The sequence below is a fragment of the Strongylocentrotus purpuratus genome, unplaced genomic scaffold, assembly GCF_000002235.5.
Source record: "Strongylocentrotus purpuratus isolate Spur 01 unplaced genomic scaffold, Spur_5.0 spur5_scaffold_11, whole genome shotgun sequence".
Lineage (NCBI taxonomy): Eukaryota > Metazoa > Echinodermata > Echinoidea > Camarodonta > Strongylocentrotidae > Strongylocentrotus > Strongylocentrotus purpuratus.
Window position 1 is genome coordinate 11,972,967 of NW_022145596.1, and position 16,609 is coordinate 11,989,575.

The 16,609-nt window shown below is 35.3% G+C and overlaps 1 protein-coding gene across 1 annotated transcript; it reads right to left on the reverse strand.

The window, feature by feature from the left end:
• Positions 1–853: 853 nt before the first annotated feature.
• Positions 854–14,809, reverse strand: LOC100892951 (lipopolysaccharide-responsive and beige-like anchor protein). The gene is made up of 2 exons (XM_011675590.2): positions 14,499–14,809; positions 854–1,169 (listed from the first exon to the last, which is right to left on the reverse strand). The coding sequence occupies exons 1-2, from the start codon at positions 14,661–14,663 to the stop codon at positions 1,047–1,049; spliced, it is 288 nt and encodes a 95-aa protein (XP_011673892.1). The 5' UTR covers positions 14,664–14,809; the 3' UTR covers positions 854–1,046.
• Positions 14,810–16,609: the final 1,800 nt, after the last annotated feature.

Here is a 16,609-nt window from a genome sequence, read left to right on the forward strand (position 1 = left end):
CAAGGACCTAACCAAGCTGCACAAACAAAGCCTTGATGAAGTGATCTTTGGCCAATCGGTCATACACAGCGGACCTGACAGACTTCATTACCAACGGACAACCCGTCACACACGACCTTTTCCTTACTCCTCAGCACAACTGTCCACTATCATCAGAAAATATCACAAAGTAACCACGACGCCAATCCGAAGATTGGACCGTTTTTCTTCCCGGATTCGGCGAGTGGAAAGAGGGAAGGCGCGTAAATCTTGCTGACAACGATACCTGGCATCCTAATTGGATTCGGCCTTCTTACGGGAAGATGAGAGAAAGGGGGGTTGAAGAGAATCATGAAACAAGAGACAAACATTCAATCAAACTCATCTAGCTCGGCCAGATTTTGATTTGGAGCTGAATGACGTACACAGTATGAGCCATTTTTTCCAGACCGTGTCTTCATCAAAGTTATGGGAAGCAATGCCCAATGCTACGATTCAATTCATTGACCTGAGTTGATGCGTTTAAGTTGTAAAAAAAAAAAAGAATGAGAAATCGTCAGCAGGCTGTCGATAAATGCTGCCTCTGGCAATGATCCTAGCTTTTACTAGAAACAGAAATGTCACTTTGACAAAGTGAACGTAATATTGAACTAAAAACAGTCTCATGCCTTCAGTTGCAAATCAGAAATTGAGTGAGGCTCAAATGCTGTTTCTTTATAACTTATGGAATACCGTATAGACTACACTTCTTCCCGCACATCTAGTCAGTACTCAGCACATCTCGTCAGTGCATCATACATAATTACATATAATTGACGACCTTCATGTACCATGTCCGTGACCATTGTACAGTATGTCTTCTGCCACGCAGGGCAACTCAAGTCATATCATAGGAGATGACAAACTTCATATTTCCATTGTGGCTGAAAAAAATATTTTGTCCAGGTGCCGAGTTGGCCAGACACATAATGTAATTTCCCATCCTCCTATCAAACACACTCACACACATACACATATCTTCATGACAATGACCGTAACTTGTTTGACCATGTCTCAAAGCACAGTGGTCAGCATGCATGACTCACCTGAAGAGTGACCGAGCAGTGTTCCAGCATGTCTACTAAGTGACCAATGTTGTCCGGCTCCTGGATGATAAAATTAGACTCCAGGTCAAAGTTGCCACCAACCAACTAAGGAGTAAAAGAAAAGAAATATGCCATCCATTATTTTACATTGCTAAATCATATTTTTTGTTTTCTCTGGTTTATTTTTTACAGAACAGTACATTGACCGGAAAGTGTTTTTTTTTAATATTAAAAAAACAAATGAACAGTGAACATGAATATACAGAGAGAGAGAGAGAGAGAAAGAAAAATAAATGACAAAGTGTGAGAAAGGAGAGAAAGGAGAGGAGAGATAGAGATAGGGATAGAGACTTTTTATAGTGGATCATGATAAATAATTCACATGTAAATCTAACTTCTATTCAATACTCTTTCAACTCACAAAAATTGAGAATAGAAAAACTCAGGTCATTACAAGCACACAAATGTAAATGAACACCCATAAGCCTTTCTGCATTTACAATACTCTATAAACATCACATTTCCTAAGAATTTCATAATATATCAAACTCTACATCAAGTTTTTATAAAAGTCTTTCAGGGATATTTGAATTATATTGAGGATATTTTGGCCAACTTATTTTCCTGTGATTTAGTATATAACAAATGCAAATATATGTATACCTTCAAAATCTTTTACTGAAAAATACATTGTACATGTACAGGTATATATAAATCTTCATAATCTTTTGGAAAGACTGTGCATCTGTACCTTTAACCAAGTGTACAGTATACACATGTCAGCGTAAACTCTTCTACCATCTGCACAAACAAGTTATCATAATATCCGCTGGTTACCATGCCAACCGCTGATTCGTAATAACATCTATTCATCAAAAAGGATTACATTCAGAGACAATTTACTTCATTTTGTCATTGCCTGCCTGCACTAATTCAATGCCTTTTTAATCAGAGCAATTACTCTGATATTTTCATTTCATCTTGACCTCTCTATCTCTCTCCCTCCTACATGTTCATTACCTACAATGTAATTTATCCCTCCCACTTCTGCATGTGTGTGTGACTGTGTGTGTGTCTGTCTGTCTCTCCATCTCTATCTCTCTCTCTCTCTCTCTCTCTGTGCCTACCTCCCTCCCATCTTCCCTCCCATCTTCCCTCCACCCTTCCTTTTGTACCTCCCTTCCCTGTCTGTTTGTCATTCTTTCTCTCTGTCTATCCATCTTTATTTCTTGCCTTTCTCTGCCTCTATTGTATAAGTTTTTTATGTATTTTCCCTTGTAGATATAATACATCTCTACAGCTCCTTATTTATCTTTCTCTCTCTCTCTCTCTCTATTGTCCTCTTCCTCCTCCCATCCTCAGTTGCATTTTTCTCCTGAGCAGACTCAGATGGACATACATGTACATGTCCATGTACATGTACATGTCCATGTACTTGCAGTGTTATAAAATGAAAAATCCTTTTTATTATACATGTACTATACATCCACTGTACATGTAACCACTAAAGTTGAACTGCATATACACCTGTAATGTACTTTTATCTTACCTCCCATCATGCACTCTTTCAAATACATTAGCATAATGCATTTCCTAATTTTTCCTTCTTACGTGTATACTGGAGGGTGAGGTTTCAGTCAATTCATCTACCGGTACTTACATTACATGTGTGGGTAGGTTTTTAAGAGTTTGCTTTTGGGTGGATGGTGCATGTCATAGAGTGAGCTATATCTGGTATATTGTTGTTACACGATAATGAATCCAATTGTAATATGTTAATTTTTCCTTGTTTGTTTGTTTTAATTTTATGACCACTTAGTAAAACAGCTGTGCTTTAATGGCACAGCTGAGCAGGGTGTTCCTTCCAAAAATATTGTGTTATATTATCTTATTTTGTTATTATCTATACATTTGTTATACCCTACATGTATAATGAAATAAGATCAATCAATCAATCAATAAATCAATAGCCTCAAAAATACTCAATTTAGCCGTGGCAGTCTTAATGATTTATTAGAAGCAACATGAAAACACTGTACGTTATTGTTGATTAGATACTGTGTGCTGCAAGCGCAACTGCAGGTACATGTACAAATTATAAAAATATCCTGCATGTATACCTCCCTTATCTTCTAATTTTCTTTCTCTCCTAGATTCCTCTCTTTTAGTCATTTATTTTCGTCATTTTACATTAAAATATATATCTATGACTCCTGCACAGATATGATACATGTAGATGATGAATGAACAAAAACAGATGAACCTGTATGCTGATTAGATACTGTGCACCATAACAACAGCCAGTATACATGTATACTAAACATAATGCAGTCTACTTCATTTTTATATATTTATTCTCTCATTTTATCTGTTTCAATCCCTCCTTGTTATCTTTGTTCCTCATTTATTCATAAGTAAACTACATTTATGATTCCTGCAGAGGTATGCCAAATGCATTGTAAAAACAGATACATCGATTAGTATATATACTGGGCACAGTAAGCACAGCCACAGATAAATACATTTAACATACATGTGATGCACTATACATGTATATACATGTACACTGTATACAGTATTTTAAAGTCCCACATCCATGCCAAACAAACCATTGCTACTGTACATGCACTCTCCCTAAAGGCCAGTAACACAAGATCTGCCAATCAATAAAGGGTGCTTTGGATGAATTTAAAACCCAATTATCTTTCTCGGACCACGACCGACCATCAGAGTAATGACAAACCGCTACCCAATGCGTGCTAGACAAACACGGGTGATAATTCCCCGCAATTATACTTAGTACAGCTGGAATTAAAACGAGGTTAATGGAATTCAAACGTGGGAGGTGTACTTTGCAAACTGAACTAAGAAAACATTTTATATATTTGTACAAAACAATGGCCTCCACTGTATTGTCAAATAAAAAATTAATGTACACCTTGAGATACCCGATTTGAACTACGTTAAAACATTTATGTATAGACACTCTACATGTGCTGTGCTTTTATTACGTAATCACCTAAAGTTAAATCCAAGCCTATATTCCCCATTTCATAGGGGGAAAGTCCATATTTTTCCCAAATTTCAATCATAGAAAATTAAAGACAGTATAAAGCAAATTACAATGAAACTGACATAACCCCTTTTTTCATCATCTTCTATTGGGATGCACAACTCAGTTTCTATCTTCAACTCTTGTTTTGTTTATTAGTGTCTAGTAAATTTTCAAATTTTCCCTTTCCGTTCTTGTTTGATTTCTACTTTAATCTAATATACACTTTGGACTTGCTACATTCATTTCTCTGTAAAACATTACTTTATTCCCGGTAAGTGATACCTAAATATATCTAGAGCAAGACTTTATGTATGTTCCTGCTAAGCAATTTACTGGCTGACAAACTAGATTTGGGCAAAGCAAAAGAGGTCATTTATGTAACTAGAACAATGTGGCATCAGTACACCTGCTTGTCTTCCAAGCTTTGCGATGCTACGCTGCACGTGTTTACAGTTGTTTCTATTTCAATTGGACACTCAGCTTCCCTCTTTTTCCCTTGTGAAAACAGGCCACTGGAAAAGTGGAGGGGTTGAAGAGAAGGACCGCATAGGGGTACTTCTTTGCTTTATCTCAATGTGCCTTTATTAATGTTAGTATCAGACTATCACTACTTCTTATAAAATAAATGTTTAAATCTACACTGGCTGAAGAAAAAAAAGTATTGAGCAAAAATATCAAGAATGCAGTGAGAGGATTTTACATTTTGTTTCGTTTCCAAAGTGCATTTAATAATATTCAAAGAATGCTACTTTCAATTAACTAGGTTTTACATACATGTCTTAACTTGTTGACTAGTACAACTGTAGGCTTACATTTATACATGTATCTTGTTGTCAATGCATGTAATCTCAAAAAAAAAGTTATGTAGTACCTTTGAAAAGAAAAAAAAGTGGACCTAAAAAGCAGGATCAACTGTAAACTCTTTATCCTCAGTATTACAGTGTCACAACAAACTTACAAAAATAATTTCTAAGTAGATTTTGCAGGAGGAATACAAATTAAATGTTTAAGATTATTCTTGAAATCACACTTGGTAGGATGTACAGTGTACACCTAGATGTGATGGCAAACTGTTGTATATAAATAGTGTTGGAAATACAGATGTCCCAGACTTGTCTATCAAAATAAAATCTAATATCAACAATGCCTTGAGATACAGAATCCTCATAGACTTTAAATTACAAGGAAAATCATACTGCATGTGTGTTAAAATAACATGGAATTTGCCCAGACGGAGTTCGCCTCATCCCTATACCCTCAGAAAATGGGGCTAATGTGCTTGATATCGAGCTCCCATTCCATTGCATGTACAGTAGGCACGTTCACATTTGACAGTGTACCACTACATATTTTATATGATGTATTTTACACAAGTGTAAAACATCCCCATTTCTGTGTCATATAACAGAGAGAGTTCAAGCACAGGTAAAACCTTCATTGCACTGTCTATGAAGACCACCCAAGGGAGACAAGAAACATATTCTTTATAGGCAAGTGGTTTTTACATGTATGTACAGGTTCCTTTGGTACATGTTTCAATGAGAAATCATTTTCAAGGGAAACAAAAAAGTGGTCTCTGTAGACAAGTGGTCTCTGTAGACAAGTGGTCTTTCTATACAGGTGGTCGCTAAAGCAGGTTTGAATGTACATGTATATACAGTACATGTACAGGTATATGAAACTATTTTTCTAAAATTCCCACTTGATGCGCACTATACACAGAAAATAGTAGCAGTATTAAAGCAGTCACAACTCACATCATGTGTGAACAAGCTGTAATAGAGGTATGTTTCTTGAGGCAAATTGCTCTGATATTTTTCACATGAGCATGCAGCTCACATTCATGTACACAAGCATGGAGATAATTTGTAATGAAAGGGTTAATCCAAATATTACAAGCCTCATCTTGGTTAGATCATCTTAGATGCTCTTGTTTTCTTTGCAAGGCAAATTGAGTTTGTTCTTCGGAGCAAGGCAATTCAAAGCCTTGATAGGTTTTATTCTAAATTACATGTACATGTACATGTACATATCATTCGTTCAGAGCAGTAACACTTCTAGAGAGATTAGGGGGGAGCTCAAGTCTCATAAAACTTCGTTTAAAGTAGATATTCATTGATTTTAAAAACTAACTTTATTTTCATTATTGCAAAGTTGAAATGTTGATTCGACAAGGTTATCAAAATTCAATGTTTGGAAACATTCGAAGTAATGATTATTATAAATTACAAAACGCTTAAATACAGCCCCGGCAGAGCACCTGAAGAGCTCTCCGAATGCTGCTGAAATGTGTGAGATCACAGGATGGACATGACTTGCACAAGCAGACGATGTCCCATGACATCTCACACATTTTCAGTGCCTGTGTTTTCATCGTTCTTTCTCTTACTTCACTACCGCCAGGCTAAATGTAATCTATTGCCTCACTCTAAACCCGGTGCATGGTTTTATTTTGATGACAAATGCAGCGATACAAAATAAAGGAAACTGTCGCTTGTAAACTAAGATAAGACGCCATTGTATATTCAGCTGCACACACCGCGGTATGTCCGGCATTTCAAGAGGGAACAAATGCCGTCCTTAATATCATTCTGGGGGTTTTTCAATTTGAAAGTCTGGTTTCTTTGATTGTTAATTAAACCCTATCCTGTGTATTTACAAGCAAAAGATTTTAGTTATCAGAATCGGGTCATATCCCCTTTTGAATGGTTTGACATGCCATTACATACACTAACAAATAATAGCTTTGCAATTATGTTCCTTCTCTATGGGATGTCGTCTGCTTGGGCAGTATTGGTCCATATAGTGACGTCATTAAAGCATCGTTATTTTTCTGGCGAATCTCTCGTATATCCCAGCTGCTATGGAGGTGGTTGTATTTGTATTTTTATAAATCACCTGATATTTAGTTGACCTAAAACTTGTACTATGGCCATCCGTTAGCTTACCAGTTTTTAGTGATACATTAGTTGACATATTTGTGATTTTCTTTGAATTTCACCTTTAAGAAATAAAATACGGATGTGATATTATCCATAATTATCAGTTCATTTTGCCAAAGAGATTTAGCATCCAAGGCCTAGGGCAAGGCATGGAAATAAGGTATAGATAATTATGGAAATAAGATATGGATAAGTATGGAAATAAGGTATGGATAATTATGGACATAAGGTATAGATAAGTATGGAAATAAGGTATGGATAAGTATGGAAATAAGGTCTGGATACATGTAAGTATGGAAATAAGGTATGGATACATGTAAGTATGAAAATAAGGTATGGATACATGTACATGTGAGTATGGAAATAAGGTATGGATAATTGGATTCATGATTATAATTCCTACCTCATTCTGCCAAATGGTTTTAGATTCCATAGCAATCAAGACTAATGAAGAAAAGATAATTCCACCACCTGAATCAGGCTGAATGACATCCAATGTGTTCTAAATGCATTTACCAGCAACAATAAATTATCTCAACGTTCAATCAACATAAATTAATGGTCCAAGGAGGTCTGCACAACGAGCAGTACATGTAGTGAGAAAACATGCAGCATTAATGAACAGTTCTGTATTTTTTAAGTGAATATATATTCATGTGACTGTTTTCTTGTAAATATTTTCTTTTTTAGATCCCATCCTTTCCTGTCATGTCAGTCATAATGCTGATAACGCAGTCTACAGCTTCGTTCCCATGGCCAGCATTGTAAAATATATCCTACATGTACATACTGTATATACGTGAACAAGACTCTCACTGCCCGTTGTGCATAACCCCTTTTTGCACATCTCACTCTCATTGTGTTTATCGCTGTCTGAAATAAGGACACCCCAGCCATGTGAACACAGTCGGAACTGCCTAATCCTTTTATGGATTAGCAGTCTGATGAATACTGATCTGGGATTTACTCTGATTAATCCAATGATGGGGCTTTCGTCACTTCATCAACAAAGTTGACCCAGCCAGCCCGACCGTCTCCAACTTCCTGCCAAAATTGGATCACAAAATTTCACGCCTGATGTATTGGGAAATTATGGCATATATGATGGATATATACAGCGGGTGATCCATTTTTTTTTACACAGTCTAGAGGCCACATCTGGGCTGTCTGAATGCATACAATATACATGGAGTGAGTGTGAGAATGTAAACAGAACCTGTTGATATCCCTATGCTCTTATTTTGATGTGTATCAATCAATATTGGTTATTGCATTTGCAGTGTAAAATATCACTAAGATCATTAGGTTACTCTTTCAATTTATATGTACAGTTATTATAATAATACAAGATTCCTACAATGTACATGTACATGAATTCTTATCAATCTTTTTTAAAGGAAATTTAAGAACTCTTGGAAAATGAAATAAAATCTAGTATTTCTGAATGACTCAGCCACACAATCTATATATGTAAATGTATTTATGTAAATTGAAAATATGTCATTTTTAGCATTGACAGTGTACAACATGAATTATCAAACAATTCAATTCAAATTTGTATTGGTCCAAAAGAAAATTTGTTGTGTTTACATGCATTTTTCACAGAGAAAATAGATCAAATAGTTGCATCACATATACAATGTATGTAGAATATGTACTACATACAATGTAGATAAACAAAACCAAAAAAATACCCTTGAACTATAGTTATACGCTGAACTTGATCCTGTAGAGAGGTTACTGCGTGTATACATTTGCATTTTGCCTCCATCAATTTCAGCTCACCTATCTTTATTTGTATTGTAATAAATGCCTGCACATGGCCATGCATACATGTACACCTGTACTGTATATACTTGAGTCTATACAGTACGCCTAAATCAACATTATGTTGATATGAATTTTCAGTGGCGCATGTTCGTCTCTTCCAAGGTCGAGTACATGGCGTGTGTTGTATGGTAGGATGGATAGGGCACAAATTGGGGGTTCTTTTTATCGCTACCCTGGCTGTACAAGTACCCCACACGGAGCACTTAGGGGAAGGATGTCTCGAAAGATGAGCTGCAATGAATATGGGTATTCAGGAACCGGCTGCTAACACTGCGTAAAGTCGATGCCATAAGGGTACATGATGTTGTTGAACACACAAGGGGAATTCCCTAATGAAATATTATGAATGGGACTATTCATTTTTCACATATCTTTATACTAGGGTATGCAAATATCTATTATATTCCTTGTATATTTTTGTTTGTAGTTGTAAACGGTTCTCAGAAAAACAGCAGAAATATCCATTTCCAAATATCCATTCTACAGTACATGTAGCTGCCACTCTTTCGATAATTACACCACAATATTTGTTGCAAATTTGCTACCCTGTTATTATCACTGTTCTTCATTAGAGCAATTTAAACTTAGGTACATGAAGAACTACATGTACTCCAATACAATGCTAATACATTGTAAAATACTCAAGAGAAAACATGAAAATTCAATACATTATGATTCATTCTTCCCTAGATGACCTAACTTCCCCACTGCACATACAGTACATATACATGTGCATTGTAATTTACTTTATCCCACACTACACAATGTATTGATTTTTGTATTCACAAGAATTTTGTTTAATGGCTTCATATGCACTTTCAACTACATGCAGCATGCACATAAATCTGTATGCACTGCATCAATTCCATTTCATTTGTTTTCGTAACTGGAGTGAAATTTTACATGTATGGCTTCCTACAACATACATGTACTGTAGTGTGCAGTACCCACAGAACAAGCAATATGGAAAAAAGACAGTTTAGAAGAAAAAAATTACCGCTAGTACTTGGCAAATTGTTTTGTTGTGCTTTCCAGCATTCTCATATTGAACAGTACATAAATGTATTTTCATTCTGCAGACAAGGATCTATGATTTTCCAAATTTCCAGTCTACAAATTATTTTGTATCTTCCTACTTACATGTATATATTAACTATATATATGAATAATTTTTGACCTAAATTTAAGATATTTTAATTAACAGATCAATCAGCAACTGCAATACAGTAACATGTAGGTGTTTTATTGAGAGCAGTTCATTTGAGTGTGGTACATGTACCATACTGTGGTGTGTGACTTAATATAAGGAATACTATTTCTTCTTAACAGGATAATATTTTTGTTATCTTCTGAAGATGTCAACTTACAAACGTAAGCTGATCTTCTATTTTGTGAAATATTGTGCACCTTGAATTTTTTATATTTATATTTGAGTACTAGCAATATGTATTATATGTTACATATCGATCTTTTTGTCTTATTTTGCAGGTTGGTTAATAAATCTGACTTTATAATAAATAAATTTTAATTCAATTTCATGAACTGCATTAAAAGAAAAGAAATAACAATTCTGTTTGTTAAAACTTTTCAGAAAAAGGTAGAACACTCTATCATTAGATAGAAGTAATTTAAATAAATTGTAGACAGTGTAATTACATTACATGCAGCAGTGTCAGTCATTTCAGGTCACATGGTATTGGATCTACATATATATGTGTGTACATGAATATGTACAGTTCACTTCATACATGTACTCATGTTGATCTTTCATTCTCTTTCTCTTCTCTTCTCTTTATTCATTCTCTTCTCATTCTCTCTCTCTCTCTCTCTCTCTCTTCCTTTTTCTTTCTACCTCTTTTTTTTTAATATAGCTCATTTATGATTCTCTCTCCTTTACATTTTCTTTCTCTTTATCCTTTTTCTCTTTCTGTTTCTCTTCTTCCTCCCCCCCCCCCCCCCCTCTCCCCCCTCTCTCTCTCTCTCTCTCTCTCTCTTTATTCTTTTTTCTCTATTTACTCCTTTTTCTCTCTTTACTCCTTTTTCACACAATTATACACTCATTCATTTTCTCTCCAATGCAAGAATGCTAACATGTGGGCCTACAAGTACATTGAAAGGAAAAATCTACATATACATGTAGGTGTACAAGCCACTGAAGCAAGAAGTATCAGGTAATGACTACACATGTAGCTGAATCATGGTGTGGTGTCTATCTACTGCTCCTACCTCGCCCCCTGATCGTAGAGCTTCACGTGTCCAACGCTCAATGTATGCTGTGTATTATGACTCATCACTAAAAGCCATGGATGCCACATCTAAAAATAATCTATTGCCACTCATAAAACCACACTCTGGTATTATTATTATTACAGAAGTGTTAATACAGCTACCTGGTAGTGGTAAATTATGTACCCTTCATATTCATACACTCTTAACATCTTTACTAGTAAATGTGTATTCTAAGATGTAAATTGACTTTTGTCTACATGTAGATGCAGTAACATTTGTTATTGATCTGCAACTACTACTACTAGTACTACATGTATAGTTCTATACAATATATGTACATGAAGTGTATAATTTCTGGTGTTTGTTTGTTTGTTTGTTTTTTAATTATCAAAGGGACCCATACTACATTGTATATCATTCTTATCAGGTACTGTATACATGTCAAGCTGAATTCTGAATGTTTATGTTAAGTGCAGTAGTGCACATGAACTGATGAATGAAACTCTCTTTAATTCATAATTTACCACCCGATATAAAATTCTTAAATTGAATCTTTATCTACATTTCAATATATTTAACTTACATGAATTCAAACACACACACTACTAAACACTGTAGCTGAGGACTTAAATTGATGATCTTCTCTGAAAAATATATAATCAATGCAGCAGAGTGTGATACATATACATGTATAATGTTAATGTTATTTTTATTGTTTGTTTTTGTTGTTATTGTTGTTATTGTTATAGTTCTTGTTGTGTCAGCATCACAATTTCACCTACAATGCAGGGTTGGCCTTTTTAAAAGGTGATATGGATCAGTGACTTGAAAAAATACTACTAAAATACCACTGGGTTTTTTAATTCTAAACCATGATATACTGTTATTAAGTGATTTACACCATGATATGAATCAGTGATTTTTCTCTTTACCACCCCTGCCAAAGTTAGCTTTATAATTTACAATGCATTTAAATACATGGAATTCTCAATGTGGGGTTCTATTGTTCTGCATACATGTATTCTCACTATTGTAAAATTCAACCTTGGAAAAAATTCCTACAATATTTTCCCATGCTCTGCCAGTCTGTATCAACTAGAAAAGAAAATATCATGATGTTCCTCTTTTGTGTCTACTGTCTGCAACATTACATACTGCTAGTACATGTTTTCTGTATGATAATGTATGTTTCTTTCTTTTTTTGTTTTGTTTTAACACTTATATCAAGCAGATCTCAAGCAGTATCTGGTGTGCCAGGGAGAGATAGACAACTAAAATTAAAATATTCAATTCTCATGAATTCACCACACATTTCATTGACAGCATCTACAGTATGCAGATCATGAACTGTGCATGTACTGGACATGTAAGCCTACAAACACATACTCTCATAATCTTTTATAAGAATAGCAGGACTGGCTCTCCCTGTATTTCAAGGGGCAAGATTAACGTCACAACACCATCAAATGGTAGAACTAAATTGCAATAATAAATAGCAATCTTTACCTACATGTAATACATGTAGATGCCTCGGTACTCTCAATAGTGAAAAAGAAATAGCCCATGATAGTTTCTCTTTCTGTATCTCAGTTTGATATGTGGAATGTAAAAATATACCATTTACTACATTGTATGTGATTGTGAATACAAGAAATAATAATTGCAGTCCAATCACTGTCTAAGTACTAAAAAATGTGAAGTCATGCAAACAGTACAGTACATTGTTAACTCAGGTCAATTAAAAAAAAAAAAACATTATTACCATTTCGACTTCTGGTACTGTCAATTAAACTTTTCAATTCATGATATTTTATGCAGGACGTGAATTACAGCACGTACATGTAGATTTATGACCTCATAATCTTGTTCAATAACTCTGGAGGACATAGGGGTCAAATACTTTAGCACTCTTTTTTTTCATTAACAGAAAAACATTAATTCCTGGTTCCTACATGTACAGTACATGTATTTTTTACCCAAGATTTGACAGAAAAAAGAAATCAAGTTTCTTTGAAAGAAAGGAGACTTATTGTAGAAGCCAGAGGCAGATCCAAGGGGGGGGGGGGTGGGGGTGCATGCCACTTCCCCTTTTTTTATTTCCAAAAAAAATAGCAGGGTATAGAGCTAGAGGAGAGACTCAACAAGAGAAGAAAAAAGAGGGAGACAAGATTTTTACGCATATTGTCCCAGAAAAATTGACACCGGCATTGAGTCTTGACAATGTATGTAATTGACATTATTTGTCAATGGAAGTGTCATGGTCGAGCGGTTTAAGGCCCTTGATACTTCATTCTGTCAGACACATCAGTTTCTTCATTACCACTCCAATGACTCTACACATACATTATTTATACATTTAACAAAATGAAGCACAAGCTAGTCTCTGTTGACTCAATACATGTACATACTGCACTGCATTGTGCGTGAAAGAATGAAGCATTTATGGTGGTGCGAAAGTACATTCATCAGTAGGGGCGCCGGTCCGAGAATAAGGATTGTCCTCATAAACGCGGACAAAATGCGTCCGCAAAAACAAGGATCATCTACAGTTTCGCAGATGTATTTTTTCATTAGCGCTCTGCAGGTTTTGGGTTACCGAATTGCTCGCCAGCGATGCAAAAAAATGGATTTGGCATAAGAAAATAACCCTACAAACTGTAGTTCACCGTCTACTTTTATGGGTTGTCCATCTTCCCAAGGATTTATCCGCTCATTACACCTTGAATACCTTGAATACCAAAGCTTCTGGAAGAAAGCCGTCTCCAGCTGCCAAGCTTCCAGGTCTAACTTCAAGGGGGGGGATGTCCCAGCTTCCGGGTCTTGCACCATAGTCATTTTACATCTGTATCTTGCTTGCTGGGTCATATCAGGATTGTCATAACTGGAGTGTCAACTGGGAGAAGGGTGAATGATATTGCTCCTTCTTCCAGTGTTTGTCAATGTAAAATGCATCAAGAAAATCATCCCGGAATCCGTTTTTTGCATCGTCAACGTGCAGATCAAAAATATGAAACGCAGACGATCCTTATTCTTGGACAAGCGCCCTACTGTTCATTAGCATGGATTAGACCACTGAATTAAATTACTTTATAGCCGCTGAAAATAAAAGGCTAGTTAAGCCTTATTATAGCGTAGTGAACCCCCTCCCCCTAACTAGTTTAGCTTTAGCTTGGAGTTGGACTTTTTATTAGTTCAGATAACGCTGTCTCATCATCATCCGGCATCCACACATTCACTCAAGGGAGCAGTACACGATCATAAAATATTCAGTGCTTTTCCACTCACAATCACACATGTATATAGTCGTATACTGCTGCAGATCAAGCTGTTATAAAAGATCTTGATCTATTTTATTGCCACTGTAATAGATCTACTCACCAGATCTAGCACGGTGTCCACTATATCACGGTTCTCGATCTCCCCCACCTCAATCAGGCCGATGAGGACCCCAAACTTCATCTTGGCCGTGCCTGTCGCGGGCATGTTTTTAGCTAGAATATCCTTCTTCGATGTTTCTGCTTCCACAGAAGCCTCCGATGCCATAGCGTAGGTGGCAAGTTATCACAATCCCAGGGTAGAATTACGGTAATTCCTTGCAATATGATAGATATCCACAAAATCCGGGAGCTAATTCACAGCAGTATCATTATCGACTGATACTAGCAGGAAGGTAGCAGCCATCATTCCGTAGAATCACACAGACAGGTGTGTATTATTGCCAATTTGAAGCGCTTAGTTTATAATTTATTTTTTAAGATACAAAAAAGAGCTTTTAAATTTGCTGAATATAACTGTTATTCCTTAAAAAGTTTATACACTAGAAATAAATGCTCTGATTGTAGCATTTATGAAGATCAAAAGAAAAGTAATTACACTACAAAGGAAAATTATTAGCTTGGCATCCTGTGCATCGACTTAATAAACTCCTTCAAGTTGCAGAAGGAAAGTGGAAGTACCCCACTTACGTTAATCTACCATATAGTCAATCACAATATTTCTACTCTCAACGTAAATCTATTTACTCAGTTGCCCTTCAAATTTACAGTCGACAGTAATAAAATAATCGTAAATTAAGACAATAAAGATTAGAGTTAGATACTATATTTTTCATGTTTTACTTGAAGAATATCTAAAAATATTATTTTCACCTTTTGTAAGTACTTACCAAGAAGACTGAATAAAGTTTAGAAGCAGAAGAAAGAAAAAAGTTTTGGAGTACGTAACCCCAAAGTATGTTTTCATCCTTTCCATCCTAGAGACGCCCTTTATATCTGCAAATAAGTGGAAAGAACTATCAATTTCCTTAAAGAAAATACAATTTCTCTAATACGAAATATATGTCATATCGTAATCTCTCAGTCATGTTCCAGTGTGTTCAACTCGCTTGCACTTCATGAAATTAAAAATATATATACATATTCTTTTCCTGTTATGTTGTACAGTAACAATATCAAAACTTCTTGCAGTTAATTGATTAATACGCCTATAGCTTTTTTTAAAATATGTAAGAGCTAAGAAGCGCTCCCAAATAAAAATGTTAGGGAGCTGTAGGGCACAGGGTATTACACCAGCAAAGTAAATATCCCCCTTTCTTTCTTTCTCCCTCTCTCTCTCTCTCTCTCTCTCTCTCGCTCTCTCTTTCTCTAGAAGGAGCGGCCATGCACAATCTGAATAACTTATAAAAAGTAATTATCATTTTATTCAAAAAATGCAATATGGGTCTAAGATTCTTGAAAGTCAACATCAGTTACTAGCTAGGAGGAATTACTGTATTTGTATAATATTTGTCATTTTCATAGGCTAATATCTGAGTAATCAAGATGAAGTGACCGAGGATTACAGGATAAATCTCTCTTCGAAGTTGAAAATTAGACAGAACAAAATGATAAGATTCATCAACTGTTCTGGTCCAAGAACTCATGTTGGCTTCAGCGAACTTACTAAAGCTGGTTTTCTTGAAGTCAACCAAATATCAAAACAACTCGTATTGCATCACATGCATAAATTATATCATACGAGGTCGAATCATTATATTCGATCCAACTTCAATCTTGTTACTGACTTGCATGATTATAATACAAGAAAAAGCCGATTCAACTTTAACTTGCCAGAAAGTGTAGGTAGTATTGGTAAATGTTAATTCGTTTTATAACTATGGCATAAAACATTGGAGATCCCTTCTAATGATATAAAGGAATTAGAAAACTTTGCTCATTTTAAGAGGAAATTAAAGGAATACCTAACACTTGAGAGTCAGATAAGAGAAGCGAATGACATGTTATATGATTGAAATTGTTATTCTTCTACCGGTTCACACCTTTTCATTTTGTATATACTTATATTTGTGTACGTTATAGAAATTCTACATATTCTTCATTATTTTCCTCTTCTTCCTCCCCCTCCTCCTCCTCTTTTTCTTCTTCTCCTTCTTTTCTTCTTGTACTTATTATCATTTCTATCATCAGTTTAATGTTATTATTATTATTATC